Genomic DNA, 16664 nt, shown 5'->3' with positions numbered 1-16664 from the left:
GCTTTCTTCAGCTTTTGATATGGAGAATCCCACAACATTTCCAGCCAAGTTTTCTGGCAAGGGTGGCAAAACCTTTTTGTGCAAGTTTACGGCTTGATGGAATAGAGATGTCTTAAAAGACTCTGTTGATGCTTCCATTGCACATTTCCAAACCTGCACGAAATAGACTTGTTCAAGAACATTTGTTTTGTTGACGTTGAGCTTTGTTGCACCGAGGATTCAACGTCTCTTATCCAGGCCAGCTTTCAAGAAAAGGAGGTTGAGTTAGCTCAGCACAGCAACTCCGAGGATTGCCCATCCGGGTCTGAGTCTGATCAGTCAGATATGTCAGCGCCACGCTCATTGTCGGTCCCAGGCCGTAGGGAAAGGAGACTGGGAAAGGAACCTGAGCCCTCCGGATGAGAAGAAGTCCTGCCATGCTTCACAGGTCGTTTGGGTTTGGGTTCACCTAATGTATCAGCTTCGAGTACTCCGTCCTGACCTCAACAAGTCCCTTGTGCCCCCACTCCTGCTAGCTCATTGGGCGAGAACAACTTCACAACCATAACTAACAAACAAATGTGGGGCTACCAATCACAGTGCTTGAACACGGTATGTTTGGGATTTGTGCCATGTCCTATCATAGTTACCTGTTTAATGCCCACTTTTTATTTCTCGCAGATGGTTGGAATTCTCAACGCGCTAATGTCGAGGTTTCAGGCTATGAGCCGCGACATATGCAAAAAGACGGCAACCCTCGAACTTAGCGGAAAGCGCATCAAGGAATGTGAGACTGAGCTCAAACAGTAGCGGGGCGAACTGCAAAACCTAAGAAGCGGCCAAAGCACTGTACTGATGGAGGTTGACCGCCTTAAGCAAGAACTGGTGGATGCCGCAAGCAATAGGGACGAGAAGTATCAAGCCAATACCAAGCATATCAGGGTCGAGATGGCCAGGCAATTCAGATATAATTGGGTTCAAGGTCAACAGCTCCCTGAGCATTGGTTTATGGCTGGTCCAGATGACTATGAAAATGAGTTGGAATTTACCTCGCTAGCTACAAACTTTTTCAGGGTATTTACCCTAATGATCGTCCTCTGACGGGTTACATCCCACATCGCAGGACCCCTTTAGCAACCTTTCATGGGTCAGCGCCTTCTGGGTCGGTAAGGACCGTTGTCCCTAGTGCTAATGTTGCATCGTCTATTGCCAGTACTGGGCCTGTCTTTGGATTTATGGGCTTCACCTCACCTGATGGATTTTCCACTTGTGCTGGGCCTACCTCGGAGGCCGTTCCTGACCCATTTGATGATGCACCCTAGGCTACTTTGTTTCGTTCACTACTTGTTGTATTTTATTTTCGGTTTTGTCTTTGTTTTGATGTACTCAATTATCTTAGATCCGTTCCTAGAATTCCTGTCTCACTTTATCAGACTTTATGAATTATCCACTTGATTTGAATTTTAACCCTAACGTAAGTACCTGAGGCTTAGCATGATGGTTTTTCAAACATGACCAAGATCTTCCCAGGATGAATCACCATTTTCAAATTCAAAAAGCAAGGGATTGGATATCCTATCGTCTCCGCATTACGACCTTATCAAGCCTCCCTTAGTGAGCTATGTCTTTGGGCAAACCTCTGTATAAAGGGTAATTTGGTTTTTAGGTGACCATACCTATCCCACTCATGGCTCATAGATGCAAGCTAAAACTCCACTTTCGCCTTTGCGCATATATTCTAAAGAAAGGAGATTCTCCGAGGAGGAGGATTTCGTCTCTATCAAGGAGGGAGTCATCGCAATGAGATTCCAAAAGCCCTAACGGAATCATTGAGATATGCTCTTAGGATTCTTCCGCCGACTCTTCGGCGAATGCTTTAGATTACACGGTGGTCCCCGATTCACTCGGTGGGTCTAAGTCCCTGTCTGGTGATGCTAGAGGTGGAGGAAAGGCTACTATGAGAACCCAAGCGCAGGTCATCCTTGGTTTGATGGAAAAGCGCAGGATAAAGCTGGTTCGTCTCGAGTTCCTAGCTGCTCTTGTCACTTCGATCATAGCACGTTGTTGGCGGAACGCGACTTACTCAATAAGGATCTGGCATGTGTCAGTGCCCAAGTGACTCGCCTTCGGAGTGATCTTGATGATGCAGATCACGAAGTGTCAGTCGCTCATTTTAATGGCATACGCGACGAATTTAAACAGGGTATCCACCACTTCCGTGCTAAGGCCAAAATGGTTTATCCTTACGTGGATTGGGATCGTCTCCCCTCGCCATTAGACTAGCCAGTGTTACTTATGGGTTCGCACCTGTAAAGTCAGTAGTTTTTATGTATTTTTCGGCTTTGAATAATTCGGAGGCCTTCCTCCTGTGAACATTTCATGTTTTTCGCTTCCATGGCCATAAGAGCCTAATGTTATTGTTATGCTTGATCATGCGGTCTTCGACCTTGTCACATGCATATCATGTTGCTTGATATCTAACCATGTCATGGTCTCCGATCATGTCGTAATCTTCGATCACTTCTTTATGCGCGATCTCCAATCACTTCTTTATGTGTGATCTCCGACCATGTCTTTATTGCGATCCTTAATCGTACTTTTAGCCTTTTGGTCAAGCACATTCTGTGCCCATGGATTAGTATATGCATTTCCTTATTTACAAGGTCTTCGACCATATTGATTTGGGTGATGCTAATTTAAACAAACATGGCCTTTGACCAAACATTTCGAATGTGAAGAAAACATATGTTCCATTAAGCGTTCATCGAATGATGGACAATTTAGGGAAAATTCAAAAATAAAACCAACAAGCAACAAAGAAATGAAAGCTATAAAGTCAAATGAAATACTTCCTCAGATGAGTTGCATTCCAAGGGCGTGGTACGTATTGACCGCTCTCGATATACCTCAGCATATAAGCCCCTTTTTCCATAAGCATCTGTTACCTCGTACGGTCCTTTCTATGTTCATCCAAATTTCCCTGTGTTTAGGTCCTTGGTATTCTCCATGACCTTTCTGAGTACCCATTCACCTACTTTGAATTTTCTCAGTCGTACTCGTTTATTGAAGTAATTGGCTGCTTGGTTCTGGTAGTTTGCAAGTCCTAATGCTGCAGCTTCTCGTTGTTCTTCAAGCAGGTCAAGGTTGTAAGCTAGCTGCTGCTCATTATCATTGCTCTCTACCACCAATGTCCTGACTGTGGGTAGCCAATTTTTGTGGGGATGACAGCTTCAGTTTCATTAGCCAAGGAAAAAGGGCTTTCGCCGGTTGGTTTCCGTTTGGTAGTGTGGTATGCCCATAATACGTTTGGCAGTTCTTCTGACCATTTGCCCTTGCGTTGTTCCAGCGTTCTCTTCAAGCAATCAAAGATCGTACGATTAGTTTTCTCGGCTTGTCCGTTTCCTTGAGGGTAACTTCGAGACGAGAACTACTGAATGATCCCTTTTTCCTCGCAGTAACTTCTGAATTTACGGTTATCAAACTAGGTTCCATTGTCTGTCACGATGGCCCTCAGTATCCCAAAGCGACATATTATATTGTGCCATACGAATCTTACCACATCTGTTTATGTCACCGTCTTGTAAGCCTCGGCTTCTACCCACTTGGTGAAGTAGTCAGTGGCCAAAAGGAGAAACTTCTTGCCTCCTACTACAATGGGTAATGGTCCCACGATGTCCATCCCCCAGCGGGTGAATGGCCAGGGTCCTATAATAGGGTTAAGTTCCTCGGCTGGTTGTCTAATAAGAGGTTCTGGCCTTTGACATTTATCACATTTTCGTGAAAATTGTTCTGCGTCGCGGGCCATGTAAGGCCAAAAAAGTCCTTAAGTCAGCGCTTTGTGGGCTAAGCTCCTCCCATCCGTGTGGTTCCTACATGTCCTTTGGTATATTTCTTTTAGCACCCATTTGACTTCACGTGGATCGAGGCATTTGAGATATAACCCTAGAAAAGACTTACGAAAAAACGTATCATCTATAATGGCGTACCTTGCGGCCTTTATTCGTACTTTCCTTGCCTTGATCAGGTCATCGGGTTAGGTTCATTTCATGAGATAGTTTATGATTGAAGTCATCCACGTTTCTTCTTTGGCATCAATCTGCATAACTCCAAGATCAATTGGTATATTGGGATTCGATAAGAGTTCCACCGGGGCGACCCTCATGTCTTTCACCAATGTCGATGCGGCGTAGGCCAAGCGATCTGCCCGACCGTTCATTTCTCTTGGTATTTGTTCAAACTCTATTTTTTCGAACCTGCTGGCTAAATCCTTTACCAACCGTTGATATGTCCCTATTCGTTAATCCTTAGTCGCGTATTCCTCAGTTGTCTGGTTGACTATGAGGCCAGAATTGCTATGGATAACTAAGCGTCCTACCTTCAACGTCCTGGCTAGTTGGAGTCCTAACACTAGGGCTTCGTATTCCGCCACGTTGTTTGAAGTGGGGAAGTCTAATCGGACGGAGTACTCTAGGCCCACTCCGGCTCCTACCTGATTAGATGATCCATCTACATACAGCTCCCATTGGGCCTTGTTCAGGTTTAGTGCTTCCTTGATTTCATCATGGTTTTCCTGTTATCTGTTAGGTGGATAGCATTCTACTAGGAAATCGGCAATTACCTAGCCTTTCTGGGCTGTCCAAGGTTGATATCTAATGTAAAATGCTCCGAGCTCGATGACCCACTTTGTAACTCTTCCCGAAAGGTCTGGCTTGGACATTACAGCCTTAATTGGTTGGCTCGTCAATATGATGATCGTGTGTGCCTCGAAGTATTGTCAAAGTTTCTGCTTAGCCGTCACTAAAGCTAACACGAGTTTCTCAGCCGATGGATATCTTTTCTCAGCCTCAATTAAGCTCTTGCTCACATAAAATATGGGCTGCTGGATTGAATTCTCCTCCCTTAGCAATACAACACTTACTACAATTTCAGTGACAGCCATGTTGCTTTGGAATAGTCAGGGTCAGGGGACTGGCGAAGTACTTCTTCAGCTGCTCAAAGGCTTCTCTTTGTTCTGGCCCCCATATGTTCCCATCCTTGTTTTGAATTGCCTGGAAGAATGGCTTACAATGATTTGACGATCTTGAAATGAATCAGCTGAGAGCTGCTATTCACCCAGTTAGAACCTGCACATCTCTAGTTGTCCTTAGATCGGGCATATTCCGCAGCACCTCCACCTTCAATGGGCTGGGCTCGATGCCTCGCTTGTTGACTATTTGCCCCAAGAACTGCCCTGACGAAACACCGAATGCGCACTTCTTCGGGTTAAGCTGTATGCGATATCTTCTCAGTATGTTGAAGACTTCTTCCAGATGCCTGACATGTTGGGATTTTTCCTGGGTTCTTGACGACCATGTCGTCAATGTAAACCTCCATCGTTTTGCCGATATGGGTTTTGAACGTTTTGTTCACTAATCTTTGATATGTCGACCCTATGTTTTTCAACTAGAATGGAATCACTGTTGTAACACCCTGACTCCAAATTAAACCCCTTATTTCAAATTATTTAAATTATTTAAGTGAAATTACAAATTTACCCTTGGGGTAGCGGTATTTTGGTCATTTTCTTACCCCGAAAGGAGTTTGGGGCAGTGACTATATTTTTGGGAAGGTCGTACTGAGATGAGTTCGTAGACACGTAGTGGGCTCGATTCGGAGTTGAAACGAAGAAGTTACGAGCAAAACAAGTTCAGTGGCAAAACCGTGAATATTTTGAAATGAGATTTTTTATAAAAATCAGATTCTCTCTCTCTCTCTGTGCTTAGCCCCCCCTGTTACTGTTCACCTCGGTGGTTTTTGGGCCACCACTGTCCCATCCGTCCACCGCTTGGGATGGCACCGGTCCCAAAAGAACCGTGCCATCTTCCTCTTCCCATCCCGACCAATCTCAGCCACTAGAACCACCTGTGCTCGCCGAAAAATGCAAAAATCTAACTGGTTTTAACCCAAAATTCAAGGAGCTCGATCTCTCTCTTCCGGCCACCGATTCAGACGAGTAAGATGTCATAGAAGTTTGAACCTGAGATCACTGATCTGCAAGTCAATGTCATTTTCCCCTTATTCAATCTAGTTCTATTCCCTATCCGGATGACGAATTGATATGTTTTCTAATTATATGATTGAATTGGATTGAATTTCATGATGCATCACAACTAATCATTTAAACTATAATGTACATATGTACGTATTCTTTCCCTACAATTAGAATTTCCTAGGGTCAATTAAAACTGAAGTGTTTCTCTATTTACAAACATATACGTCTAGGCTAAGTGTAAAGAACATAAAGTGTGTTGAGTCGCATATAATGAACTTTGTGATCTGGGTTTTGTAACCAGTGGAGGTATTTTGCCCATATGGACCCGGACGTCGGGCCTCCAAGGGAGGTGGACTTCCATTCTTCCTCTCTATTACAAAATGTACATGGACTTTTATGGTGGCCCAAATATGAGATTGTATTCGAGTCAACCTAGAGAATTGGGTCTTTCTCAACCACCAACTTGGTCAACCTATATTATAGAGGTTGCAACTTGCATTGATGCACTGATGTCATAATGAGACTTGGTGCTGTGTAACCACAAACCATACTATCATAAAATTTATGTTCTTAGTGCTATGTCAATCGCATTGTTTTCCATTTGGATAGTGTCAATTCGTGCTGTTTGTGCTAATACTACTAGTCAGTATATACTAACCCAATTTGTTTATGTGTGTAAGAGCTTGTAGTATGAGTGATTTTACTGAGAATATAGTGATTCGGACACAAGACCTATAAGATGCATAATAAATACCCTTTAATCAATATTGAGCTGCAAACCCCTTATAGTCTAAGTAGTTTGTCCTAAATCAAAGAACGTAGAGTGATTCGAAACATAGGACTTCAAATGCATAGTAAAAACTGTTTGCAAACTGAGCTGCAAACGCTTTGATACTTGATTGGGACTTTTAAGTTTTTAATTAGTACATGATCAATTATTTCTGGGTTGCTATTTGTATTAATACATTAAAAATTAACTGAAATAAAATAGTCACAAACTGTACGGGTGCCGTTAATATATTGCATTTGAGGTCAACCTGCAGAAAGCAGACCATTAGAGAAGACAAATTAGCGGCACCATCAAGTATTAAAATGATAAAATTTTAAAGGATGTAAGATAGATTGAGATGTTACACTCTCTCTAAGGACCACTGATTATAAAACTATCAATCACAACTAGTAATTTTTTAGGTGTGGGCACACAACGATTTGGTTTGTTTCAAGTCTCAAACCACATAATGATATCACCGTTTGGATTGGTTTTATATAGGAAATGGTGATAAGATTGAGCAGTTTTCAAATTCGCGAAACCAAATAAAACCAAACAAATTGCAATTTGGTTCCATTCATTCTGAAATTATATTGTTTTAATATAAAAATAAAACCAAACTGCTCAAATTAGTTTGGTTTTGTTTGTCCGGTTCGGCCCAATATTTTGCCGGCCTCTATTTGAATGAATAAAATGGATTGAACGTTACCACATAACATGATTTGATAATACAATAAGACTTTTATGGTGTGTTTACTAATCAAGAATTGGAATTCTCATCAGAAATTGAATTCCAAGAGCCCACGCAAAATTAGGAATTAAATTCCTGATTTTAGAGGAATTCAATTTTTGGGTGGGAGGTGGTATTCTATTCGTCACAATCCAGTATTGAAATCCCCCTGGGGACTAGCTTTCAGTAAGGTTGAATTTTGGGACTGATGATCTTGTTTCAATAAACAGTATGTCACACTCTGGATTGGCTCCACCGTAGCACGATATTATCCAATTTGGGCCCCCTCTTTGCCCACACGATTTTGTTTCTGGGGACTCACGAGCAACTTCCCAGTAGGTCACCCATCCTGGGATTGCTCTAGCCCCAACTTGCTTAACTTCGGAGTTCCCATAACTCCGAAGACAGTGAGCTCCCAAAAAGCTTCGTTCTAGATGGAGACGGACATGTACATATAAGGCACATCACCCCCTTTCCGTTGATCGATGTGGGATGTTACACAGTATGAGATTGTATGGGATAAATACCAACCTTAACATGCAACAAATCTCAATAATGATAGATGGTCAACCATAATCTATTTAAGAGATAGAAAATGATATAATTTTAAAGGATGACTATTGTATAGATTGAGATGTTACACTCTCTCTAATTAAGGACCACTGATTATAAAACTATCAATCAAACTAGTAGTTTTTTAGGTGCGGGCACACAACGATTTGGTTTGTTTCAAGGTCTCAAACCACATAATGAACCAATGCACTATCACCGTTTGAATTGGTTGGCCTCAAACCAATCTATTCAGTGGCAAAAATGATTTTGTCATTTCCCTTCTTTTATTTATTTATTTCTTTATAAAAATTTTAAAATTGCATTCATAATTCAGCCAAAAAAATCACTAGCCACAAAAGGGTCATTACAATAATGGAGTGGTCTAACATCAAAATTAAGACGATCTAGTGTGCCTCCATTAATGATCACGCATGATCGAATAAACTCTGACATAGACATCCCAACTAAAATTGCAAATTCAGAATAATCAAAAAGATATAAAGCTTAAAAAAAATCAAACCATAACAATACAAATAAAACCCATTTCCCTTCCTAAACAATATATAAATAGGGATTCATACTATAGATTAACCAATATTTTGAGAAACCTTCTAACCGTCAAAGATAGAGAAATGTTGAGAGAGAGATATCGTCAAATTCAATTGGGTTAGAGATTTTAGTTTTTGTTATTAAATGATGGATATCAATGTGAGATCATATATGATAGGAAATAGTGATAAGATTGGGCAATTTCCAAATAGGCCAAACCAAACAAAATCAAAATAATTGCGATTTGGTTCGATTCAGTCTGAAATTATATTGTTTTAATAGAAAAATAAAACTAAACTGCTCAAATTAATTTGGTTTTGTTTGGCCGGATCGGCCCAATGTTTTGCCGTCCAATATTTGAATGAATAAAATGGATTGAACGTTACCACATAACATGATTTGATAAGACAGTAAGACTTTCAGTACTTTAGATCTGTAAATGGACAATTAACATACAACATGAGAAGCTTAAGAAGCTTGTACAATCTATTCATAGTTTTTATTTTCACATGATCAGTAAAATGAAGGTAACATAGCATGCAGAAACAGATTGAACAATTAAAAAACCCACAACCAAGCCTTGAAATTAACACACAGCACACGCAAGCGTAGCAAACATTCGTATTAGCTACGGGGTTTATTTCAAACACCACAATAGGCTTTTATAGCACTGTTTGAAACATAGCTCTCATTAGTGCGAAAGAAAACTAGCAGTCCAGGATGATCAAACGACTTGTAGCGTAAGGGGTGTTGTTCATCAGCAAGCTCTTCCGGCACATGTATCTCGCCGTCACTAAATGCAAATTGTGCCAGAGAGTATCTTGCTTCATTCCCACTCATAATAACTCGATGGTTGGGAGATAATATTCTGTCATTGCTCCATGCCTAAACAAACAAACCAACATTAAAAACCATAAGATGGTCTGTAATATGCAATGTTTTATATATTAAAAAAAACCGCACATTTGAACACAAATCTTGTTGAATGTTCAGATTTACAATCTGACAACATAACATACCGAAAAAAGTATAGATGGTTGATGTGATCTTGATTAAGTAAATGGATCACTTGCTTTCCTAAATTCTATCATTATACATATACATGTATATCCAAAATAAAAAAATTATAATTATCGATGACTTACCATTAGTGCATCACCGGCCATGACTAGAAAGGATGAAGGTGGAAACTCAGCCCTAATCCATTCGTGGCTTTTAGTTTCAACCTCCAGACCATGGGCTTGGTTATTCTGATAAAGTAGGGTTGTGAAGCTCTTGTCAGTATGAGCCACGAAGCCAAGGCTAGGCTCATTTTCTTGGGGTGTTCTATTTTTCAAGAGTCGAAGAAGATAGGAGACGGACCCAACATAGGAGTCGTAATACTTCTCCATACCATAGCTCTCAAATATCATTCTAGTCACCATTTGGTCCAACTCCTCTGCCACTTTTGCAAACGAATGTGCACTTTCACTTAATTACCACCAAAAAACAAAAAGAAAAAGAGTTTGCAAACAATTAGTAATGTCTACGGACTTCATATGGTCACTCAAAATTACAAGGAAGTTAGAAGATATTACCAGAAATTATCATTTCCACCAGGCCACATGAGCTTTGTGAACTTTTGAGTCTCCTCTAAATTTGTTGCATTCTCAATGCCCAAGCCTTCATGGAGAGGAAGGCTGGGAATTTGTCCAAAATATCCACTTGAGGGATTTTCAGATTTGTTTGTCATTTTGGTCTGAGTAGGGAGATCAAATAATTCTTTTAGAGCACCCAAAAAACCATTTTGAAACTCCGGAGGGAGTTTGTCATACGATACGAAAAAACAGCCGAACTCTTCAAGTGCTTGTCGAACATCTTTGCATGCCGATAGCCATGAGTTGGTGCCAGGCTTCAGAGCTTCAGCTTCCTGAGAGAAATCTAAGACAGGGAGCTTTGGCTGCCCATCAGAACCCATGTTTTTGCGTTTTGGTTTTTCACTTACCAGTTGAGAGATTAATATTACTTGTCGAGCAGGCAATTGTGCCAACAAGACAAATGAGGTGATGTACGTAGGGAAGACATAAACAAATTGATCGGTAGAAGGTTGACGGTTTCAGAATTTCATTTTAGATTCAGTATTTTTTGGAGTATAATTCACATGATCCTTTCTTTTAAAAGTGTATTTCATGGATGATATCATCTATATATTATATATACATTTTTGAAAAAAAGAAGAAAAAAGTGTAGTCATGGATGATATCATCTATGTAATCAACAAGTATTTCTTTTCCATTTTGTCTTTTTTTTTTTTGGGTTAATTTTTTCCCTTAATCCCATGATGACGAGATCAAAAAGCATTATTCTTGTCATCTATGTAGATGTCTCTCCTCATCAGACAATTTAATAGTTGTTTTTATTTTGTTTTTCAAGCTGCGTTATCTAGATGAAATTAATATCCAACAAATATTGTTCAATCATTAAAATTAATCTGTTTTCATGTGGCATATCGTGAGTCAATATTCGTATTGGCCATGGACACCCATAAACAAAGGATATAGTTCAAATTTTTCATAAAACTAAGAATCAGATTGTACGACTTAGCAATATTTATATATAAAAAAAAGTACGATTACATTTACATATGTTCTGTCATCGGTCACCAATAATGCTTTCATTGATTATCAACCTGAATTTTGAATTAGTGCTAGTTTATCTCTCAACATATTCTCCAACTTCTGAATAACTCCATCAAGATAATTATCGTAGAGATAATTTAGTATATTTTTATAAGATAATCAAGGTACGTACTATATTATGTTTAATAATGAAAAGTAGTACTACTAATCCAGAGATACACTAATGTGTCCCTTTTATGCATAAGAAACCCTAGGCACACTAGGAAAACCTAATTAGAAGCAAAAACGGAAATAACAAAAATTTCCAAAAATATATATCACTGAAACTTTAAATGCTGAAAAGTCAAAGTAAATTATGGAAGTTGGCTAAAAATGCTCATATATCATAGCAAAGCAGTGTAATGCACTCATCTCACCGTTTTCTTCAAAACGACAGGTCATGGGCCGATTCCGAGCCTAAGACCCAAACTTGCACAAGTTGGATTTTGCTTCAGCGACGCTTTCTTCTTTCCAGGACCTATGGTTATCTTATCCCAATCATTGAAAAAAACAAGAAACAAAAATGGTTATCCCAGTCTTCTTTTACATGGAACAAACTTAGTTTTTAGGAATTCTTAGATGTAGGTCCATATTCATTAAGATGTAATGGATATAGTCCACATGCTCTCTCATTTCAATTGCAGCCAATTCTCGTCAAGTACGCAATTAGTATGCCCATAATTTTGGGTTTAATTACCTAGACTAGAGGTAATAACTTATGTATTTAATTACCTGGACTAGAGGTAATTTATGGGTTGCACAAGAGGTGTATGCATAGGTACCTACCTATTGTTAAGGTATGAAGTTTCCATGAACTCTAATTACAAATTTTGAGGTTGGTATACCTTGGGAAAATTTTAAAATTCAATAAATAGATTTGTAATTAAATTCAAATCAAATCTGATAATTAATGTCCAACAAATCAATAACTTACCGATTTTACAAATTCATAATTCACCTTATTTATTTAGGGGCATAATTAGAACAAAAAAATAAAAAATAAAATGTAAACATCAATAAATCAAAAAAGGCATTTTATCTTATGTGGCGCAAAAGTCAAGGACTTGCATTAACAACAACATCTACGTGGATTGCACCCAATATCACTCATAACAATTGGACTTAAGCCAAATTTTCTCCAAGCTCAGTCACTCTCTCTCTCTCTCTCTCTCTCTCTCTCTCTCTCTCTCTTGTATATCTTGTTTTTTCACATTTCAATCTCTAGCTTCAACTGGTCCAAAGATTTAAACTTTCCTCAGCAACCAAACATGGTGCACTTGGAAAATTACTAAAATGGTGAACCCTTAATTCCTCTTTAACCCGAGATTTTTATTTTTTTATTTTTTTTATTTTTGCAAAAGATCACAACTTGATGGGTTTCTTCCCTTTTATGTTAAAAATTCATAAATTTGTTTAATTTCGATTCATTTGAATTTCAAAGCGTGGAAGGTTTGCTAGAAACAAGTTTCGGATGTCGATGGGTCTGCTGGTGGCTGCCACAGTGAACAACGGTGCCAAGAATCTTTACATAATTTATGTAAAGGGAATCAAGGGTCGGCTTTATTGGTAAATTTTTGTGTTTACAAAATCTGTGGGTTATGGCTTAATGGAAGTGTTTAAGATGGAAGGACAATGAGAAGATGAAAGATGCTTCAAAGTGCGTATGAATACACTATTTTATAGACATTATTTGTCCCCACAACTTGTGTGCCTAGTTAAGCAAATAAGCCTTGTGGTTATAATGAAGCCTGTAGCCTAATAACTATATGTTGTCAATCTCTTGCACAACCAAAGATAATCCCAAACACAATTTAGAATTATAATACGGGTACTCAAGATTCCTAGAGGCTAAATCTGCATAAAATAACCTATAGAGGTTTTTACTTTTGTGAAACTAGATGGAGAAGAGTTGGGATTGAACTTAGAAATATATTGGATCTCTCTTGGATTATTTTTCATATATTCGTTGCAGTATAATCATCTCTATTTATAGAGGAATTGATTTTATTCTCTGAATTGGTTTAACTCCTAATTCAGAAACTATATATCTTTTGGATTGTACCTCTTTATCAAGGGGTACCACTTCAATGAGGACACTTTTCTTTACTAAAGAATGTGTTTTTATGTTTAAATCATGTATATGAAGTGTTTCTAACGTTCATATACATAATTCAAACATTTAGGCATCAAGAGGCACACCACATGTCTGAAGAGGTGCTTCAAAATTGCACCCACACACGAACCGGCCGGTTGCTTCTAACCAGATTGCTATATTCCTGAAAATTTCTTCAACAGGCTTAACGGTCTTTCTTCTGCTTGTGTTGGTGACATGGTGTGATGGCAACTGTCGAGAAAGGCAAGCCTGATCTCCGTAAGAATACATGATCATAAACTATTTAAATAAGGCGTGCTTTATTTTTATATGAATATACCAGTGAAGAAGCTGACCATTTTGTTTTGGACTATGTAGACATTTTAAAATGAAGATGGTAGAGATGAATCATGATGCATTGAAGTATTAAGTCTATTACAGCCATAATAATCCAAACTGATTTTTATGCCATAAAGAATACATGTGCAAAATTTGTTTTTTCCTTCCTCTGTTTTTTTTTTTTTTTTTGTTGTTGCTAAAAAGGGCCCCATTTTAAGTTATTGCCCTGGCCACCAAAAAGTGAGGCCCGGCCTGCTTGATCTGGAAGGGGTTTGAATGATTGAAGGATATAATAATGTGAAATGATTGAATACATACAGATATAAAAGAACTGAACAAGGTTTTGTTTTTTATTCAACAGGAGCTGTTGTTGTGTGGTGAATGTGTGTGCCTTTATATGGGGGTGATTTTTTGCTTTGAAACTTTTAAGGGTGGGGAAAGATTATGGCTTCAGAGCTAAAGGTTGAAGTAACTCACAAGGAAACAATTAAACCATCCTCTGCAACTCCTCACCATCTTAAAACTGTCAACCTCTCTGTTTTTGATCAGCTTATTCCTCAAATTTATATCCCACTACTTCTCTTCTATCCCAGCACTAGCAGTGATGAGGTCAACGATATTGATCATCACCGTTCTTTGGTTGTTGAAAGATCCAAGCTTCTAAAGAAATCCTTAAGCGAAGCCCTCACTCACTTCTATCCTTTTGCAGGGGAATTCCAGCATAATATTTCAATCAGTTGCAATGACCATGGGGCTGCATTTCTTGAGGCCCAAGTCAACTGCCCCATCTCAATGATTTTGGACAGACCAGATCTTGGGATGCTATGGAAACTGCTTCCATCTGGTCATACAAGCTATCTTCTACAAGTCCAGGCCAACTTCTTTGAGTGTGGTGGATTAGCAATCGGAGTCAACATTTCACATAAGGTGGCGGATGCTTCTACTCTAAGCAAATTCATTAACAGCTGGGCTGCAATAGCACTTGGCTCAGCCAGTACTACTGACCATGTGGTGCCTCCTGCAGCATATGGTGTTGCAGCTTCTCTTTTCCCACCACTAGATTTCCTAAACGCACCACAAATGCCTAGTAGTGACAGCACAAACTCCGGTATCAAAGAAAAGTGCATAACAAGGAGATTTGTGTTTGATGCTTCAAAGATTGCTGCTCTCAAGTCCAAAGCTGCCACTACCACTGTGCCAAATCCTACGCGTGTTGAAGTCGTCTCTGCACTCATTTGGAAGTGTGCAGCTGAAGCATCAAGATCAAACTTGGAGTCGGTAATGCCCTCCGCGTGGTGTCAAACGGTGAACATGAGGAAAGTGCTTGTTAGCGTCTTGGCAGGTAAAGACTTACTGGGGAATGTTTTCGGGTTGGTTGCAGGACAGAGGGAAGAAATTGTTGAAGTAGATGATCATGATCTTCAAAGCTTGGTTACTATATTGAGGAAGGGAATTGAGGAATTTAAAGAAAACTACAGAAACGGAGTTAGTGGGGAGGGTTTATGTCAACTTTTCAAGGAGGTTGTGAACCTCATCATAAGGGATGATATAGACAGCTACAGTTGCTCCAGTTGGTGCAGGTTTCCCTTCTACACATCCAATTTCGGATGGGGAAAGCCATCATGGGTTGTCACCCCTAATGTGGATTCCAAGAATTTAATTGTATTGATGGATACAAAAGATGGTGATGGCTTAGAAGCGTCCTTAACTTTGAAGGAAGAAGACATGACCAAATTTGAAAACAACAAGGAGGTGCTTGAATATGCATCTTTGAATCCAAGTGTTATTTAGTACCCCAAAAAATAATAATTAGAAACCTCCTCTCGTGTTTACTTAACTTTGGATGATCTCTCATTGTTTTGATGCTTGTACACTGAAGTTTGAACCAAATATAAAATGCAAAACTTGTGCTTTCATTTATTACATTTTGATTTGCCTCTCATTATTGAATTGGATTTCATTATGCAGCTTCACTAATAATTTAAACTAGGGTTTTTAAATGTATGCCCATAAACACGGTCCAAAATATAAAAAAACCCTACAATGTCAAAATTTTAAGAAAAAAAACCTCATTTGATTTTTCAAATATTATCGAGATGGCGAACCCTATTATGAGGACCTGGACGTTGGGCCTCCAATTCCTCTATATTACAAAATGCACATGGACTTACATTATGGCCCAAATATTAAATTATATTTGGGTACACCTAGACAATTGGGTCTTTCTCAACCACCACAGTGCAGGACCCAATTTTGGGTTTCCAGTATCAATCTATCCTTCACATTGTGCGTTGGATATAATTGGTCCACATTCTGCGATCTAATTGATTTATTCTAAACCCAACAACATAAGTATTGAGAGCTTCTATAGTGAGTGGGAAGTTATAAGGGGGTGTTTTTGAGGGGTATGTAAGAGCCGTTGGATTTCATCTAACAGTGAGTTTTTAAAAGAGTGTGCATGTAGAATCGGGTTGAAATCTAACCCGTTAGAAACCCAACTTCAGTTGTTCCCCTCTTTCCCTCTCTGTGAAAAACTAAAGAACACAATCCTCTCTTTTTGAATATAAAGCAAACCCACAATTAGAAGGATCCAAATCTCCCAAAACTTACAGTCACTCGATTGTCATTAGCTCGTTGGGAGGCCTGCAATCTATTGAAAGGACCCGCCCCGAATTTTTCCCAAAATCCGAGACAAATCCTTTGGAATTCCTGACATCACCCTGATGCCGGGCCCACTTACTAAAGACCGAGACTTTCTGCCGAAATTTCGGCAGAGTCTCCCCTATAAAGGGGACATTTCCCAAAATTCCAACCTGCATAAAAACACATTTAATATCCCCAACTGGCAGCATGCACAATATAAATTCATGCAATTCACACAAATGGCCTTCGGCCTTTCAACATTTCAACAAACTACCAGACACACTAACAAAACAATTCATGCCTCGAATAACGGGGGCAATACA

General features: G+C 39.2%; 2 protein-coding genes across 2 annotated transcripts; one reads left to right on the top strand and one right to left on the bottom strand.

Annotated features, from left to right (window-relative positions):
- Window positions 1-9135: 9135 nt before the first annotated feature.
- On the bottom strand, window positions 9136-10625 carry LOC117626121 (2-oxoglutarate-dependent dioxygenase AOP2). Its single transcript, XM_034357771.1, has 3 exons — window positions 10188-10625; window positions 9756-10080; window positions 9136-9495 (listed from the first exon to the last, which is right to left on the bottom strand). Exons 1-3 carry the CDS (start codon window positions 10565-10567, stop codon window positions 9253-9255), a joined length of 948 nt encoding a protein of 315 aa, XP_034213662.1. The 5' UTR covers window positions 10568-10625; the 3' UTR covers window positions 9136-9252.
- A 3517-nt stretch (window positions 10626-14142) lies between these two features.
- On the top strand, window positions 14143-15489 carry LOC117626080 (BAHD acyltransferase At5g47980-like). Its single transcript, XM_034357723.1, has one exon. It carries the CDS (start codon window positions 14143-14145, stop codon window positions 15487-15489), a length of 1347 nt encoding a protein of 448 aa, XP_034213614.1.
- Window positions 15490-16664: the final 1175 nt, after the last annotated feature.

The sequence above is a fragment of the Prunus dulcis genome, chromosome 4, assembly GCF_902201215.1.
Source record: "Prunus dulcis chromosome 4, ALMONDv2, whole genome shotgun sequence".
NCBI classification, from domain to species: Eukaryota; Viridiplantae; Streptophyta; class Magnoliopsida; order Rosales; family Rosaceae; genus Prunus; species Prunus dulcis.
The sequence above is the reverse complement of the archived record's forward strand: the minus strand, read 5'-3'. Positions and strand labels throughout refer to the sequence as shown.

Excerpts from the sequence above, each read along its gene's own strand:
- LOC117626121 (XM_034357771.1), bottom strand. The coding sequence starts at position 10,567 with ATGGGTTCTGATGGGCAGCCAAAGCTCCCTGTCTTAGATTTCTCTCAG. Across the intron at positions 10,081-10,187 it reads GGTGGAAATGATAATTTCTG|TGAAAGTGCACATTCGTTTG; the intron begins GTAATATCTTCT and ends GTGGTAATTAAG. Across the intron at positions 9,496-9,755 it reads TGGCCGGTGATGCACTAATG|GCATGGAGCAATGACAGAAT; the intron begins GTAAGTCATCGA and ends TTGTTTGTTTAG.
- LOC117626080 (XM_034357723.1), top strand. The coding sequence starts at position 14,143 with ATGGCTTCAGAGCTAAAGGTTGAAGTAACTCACAAGGAAACAATTAAA.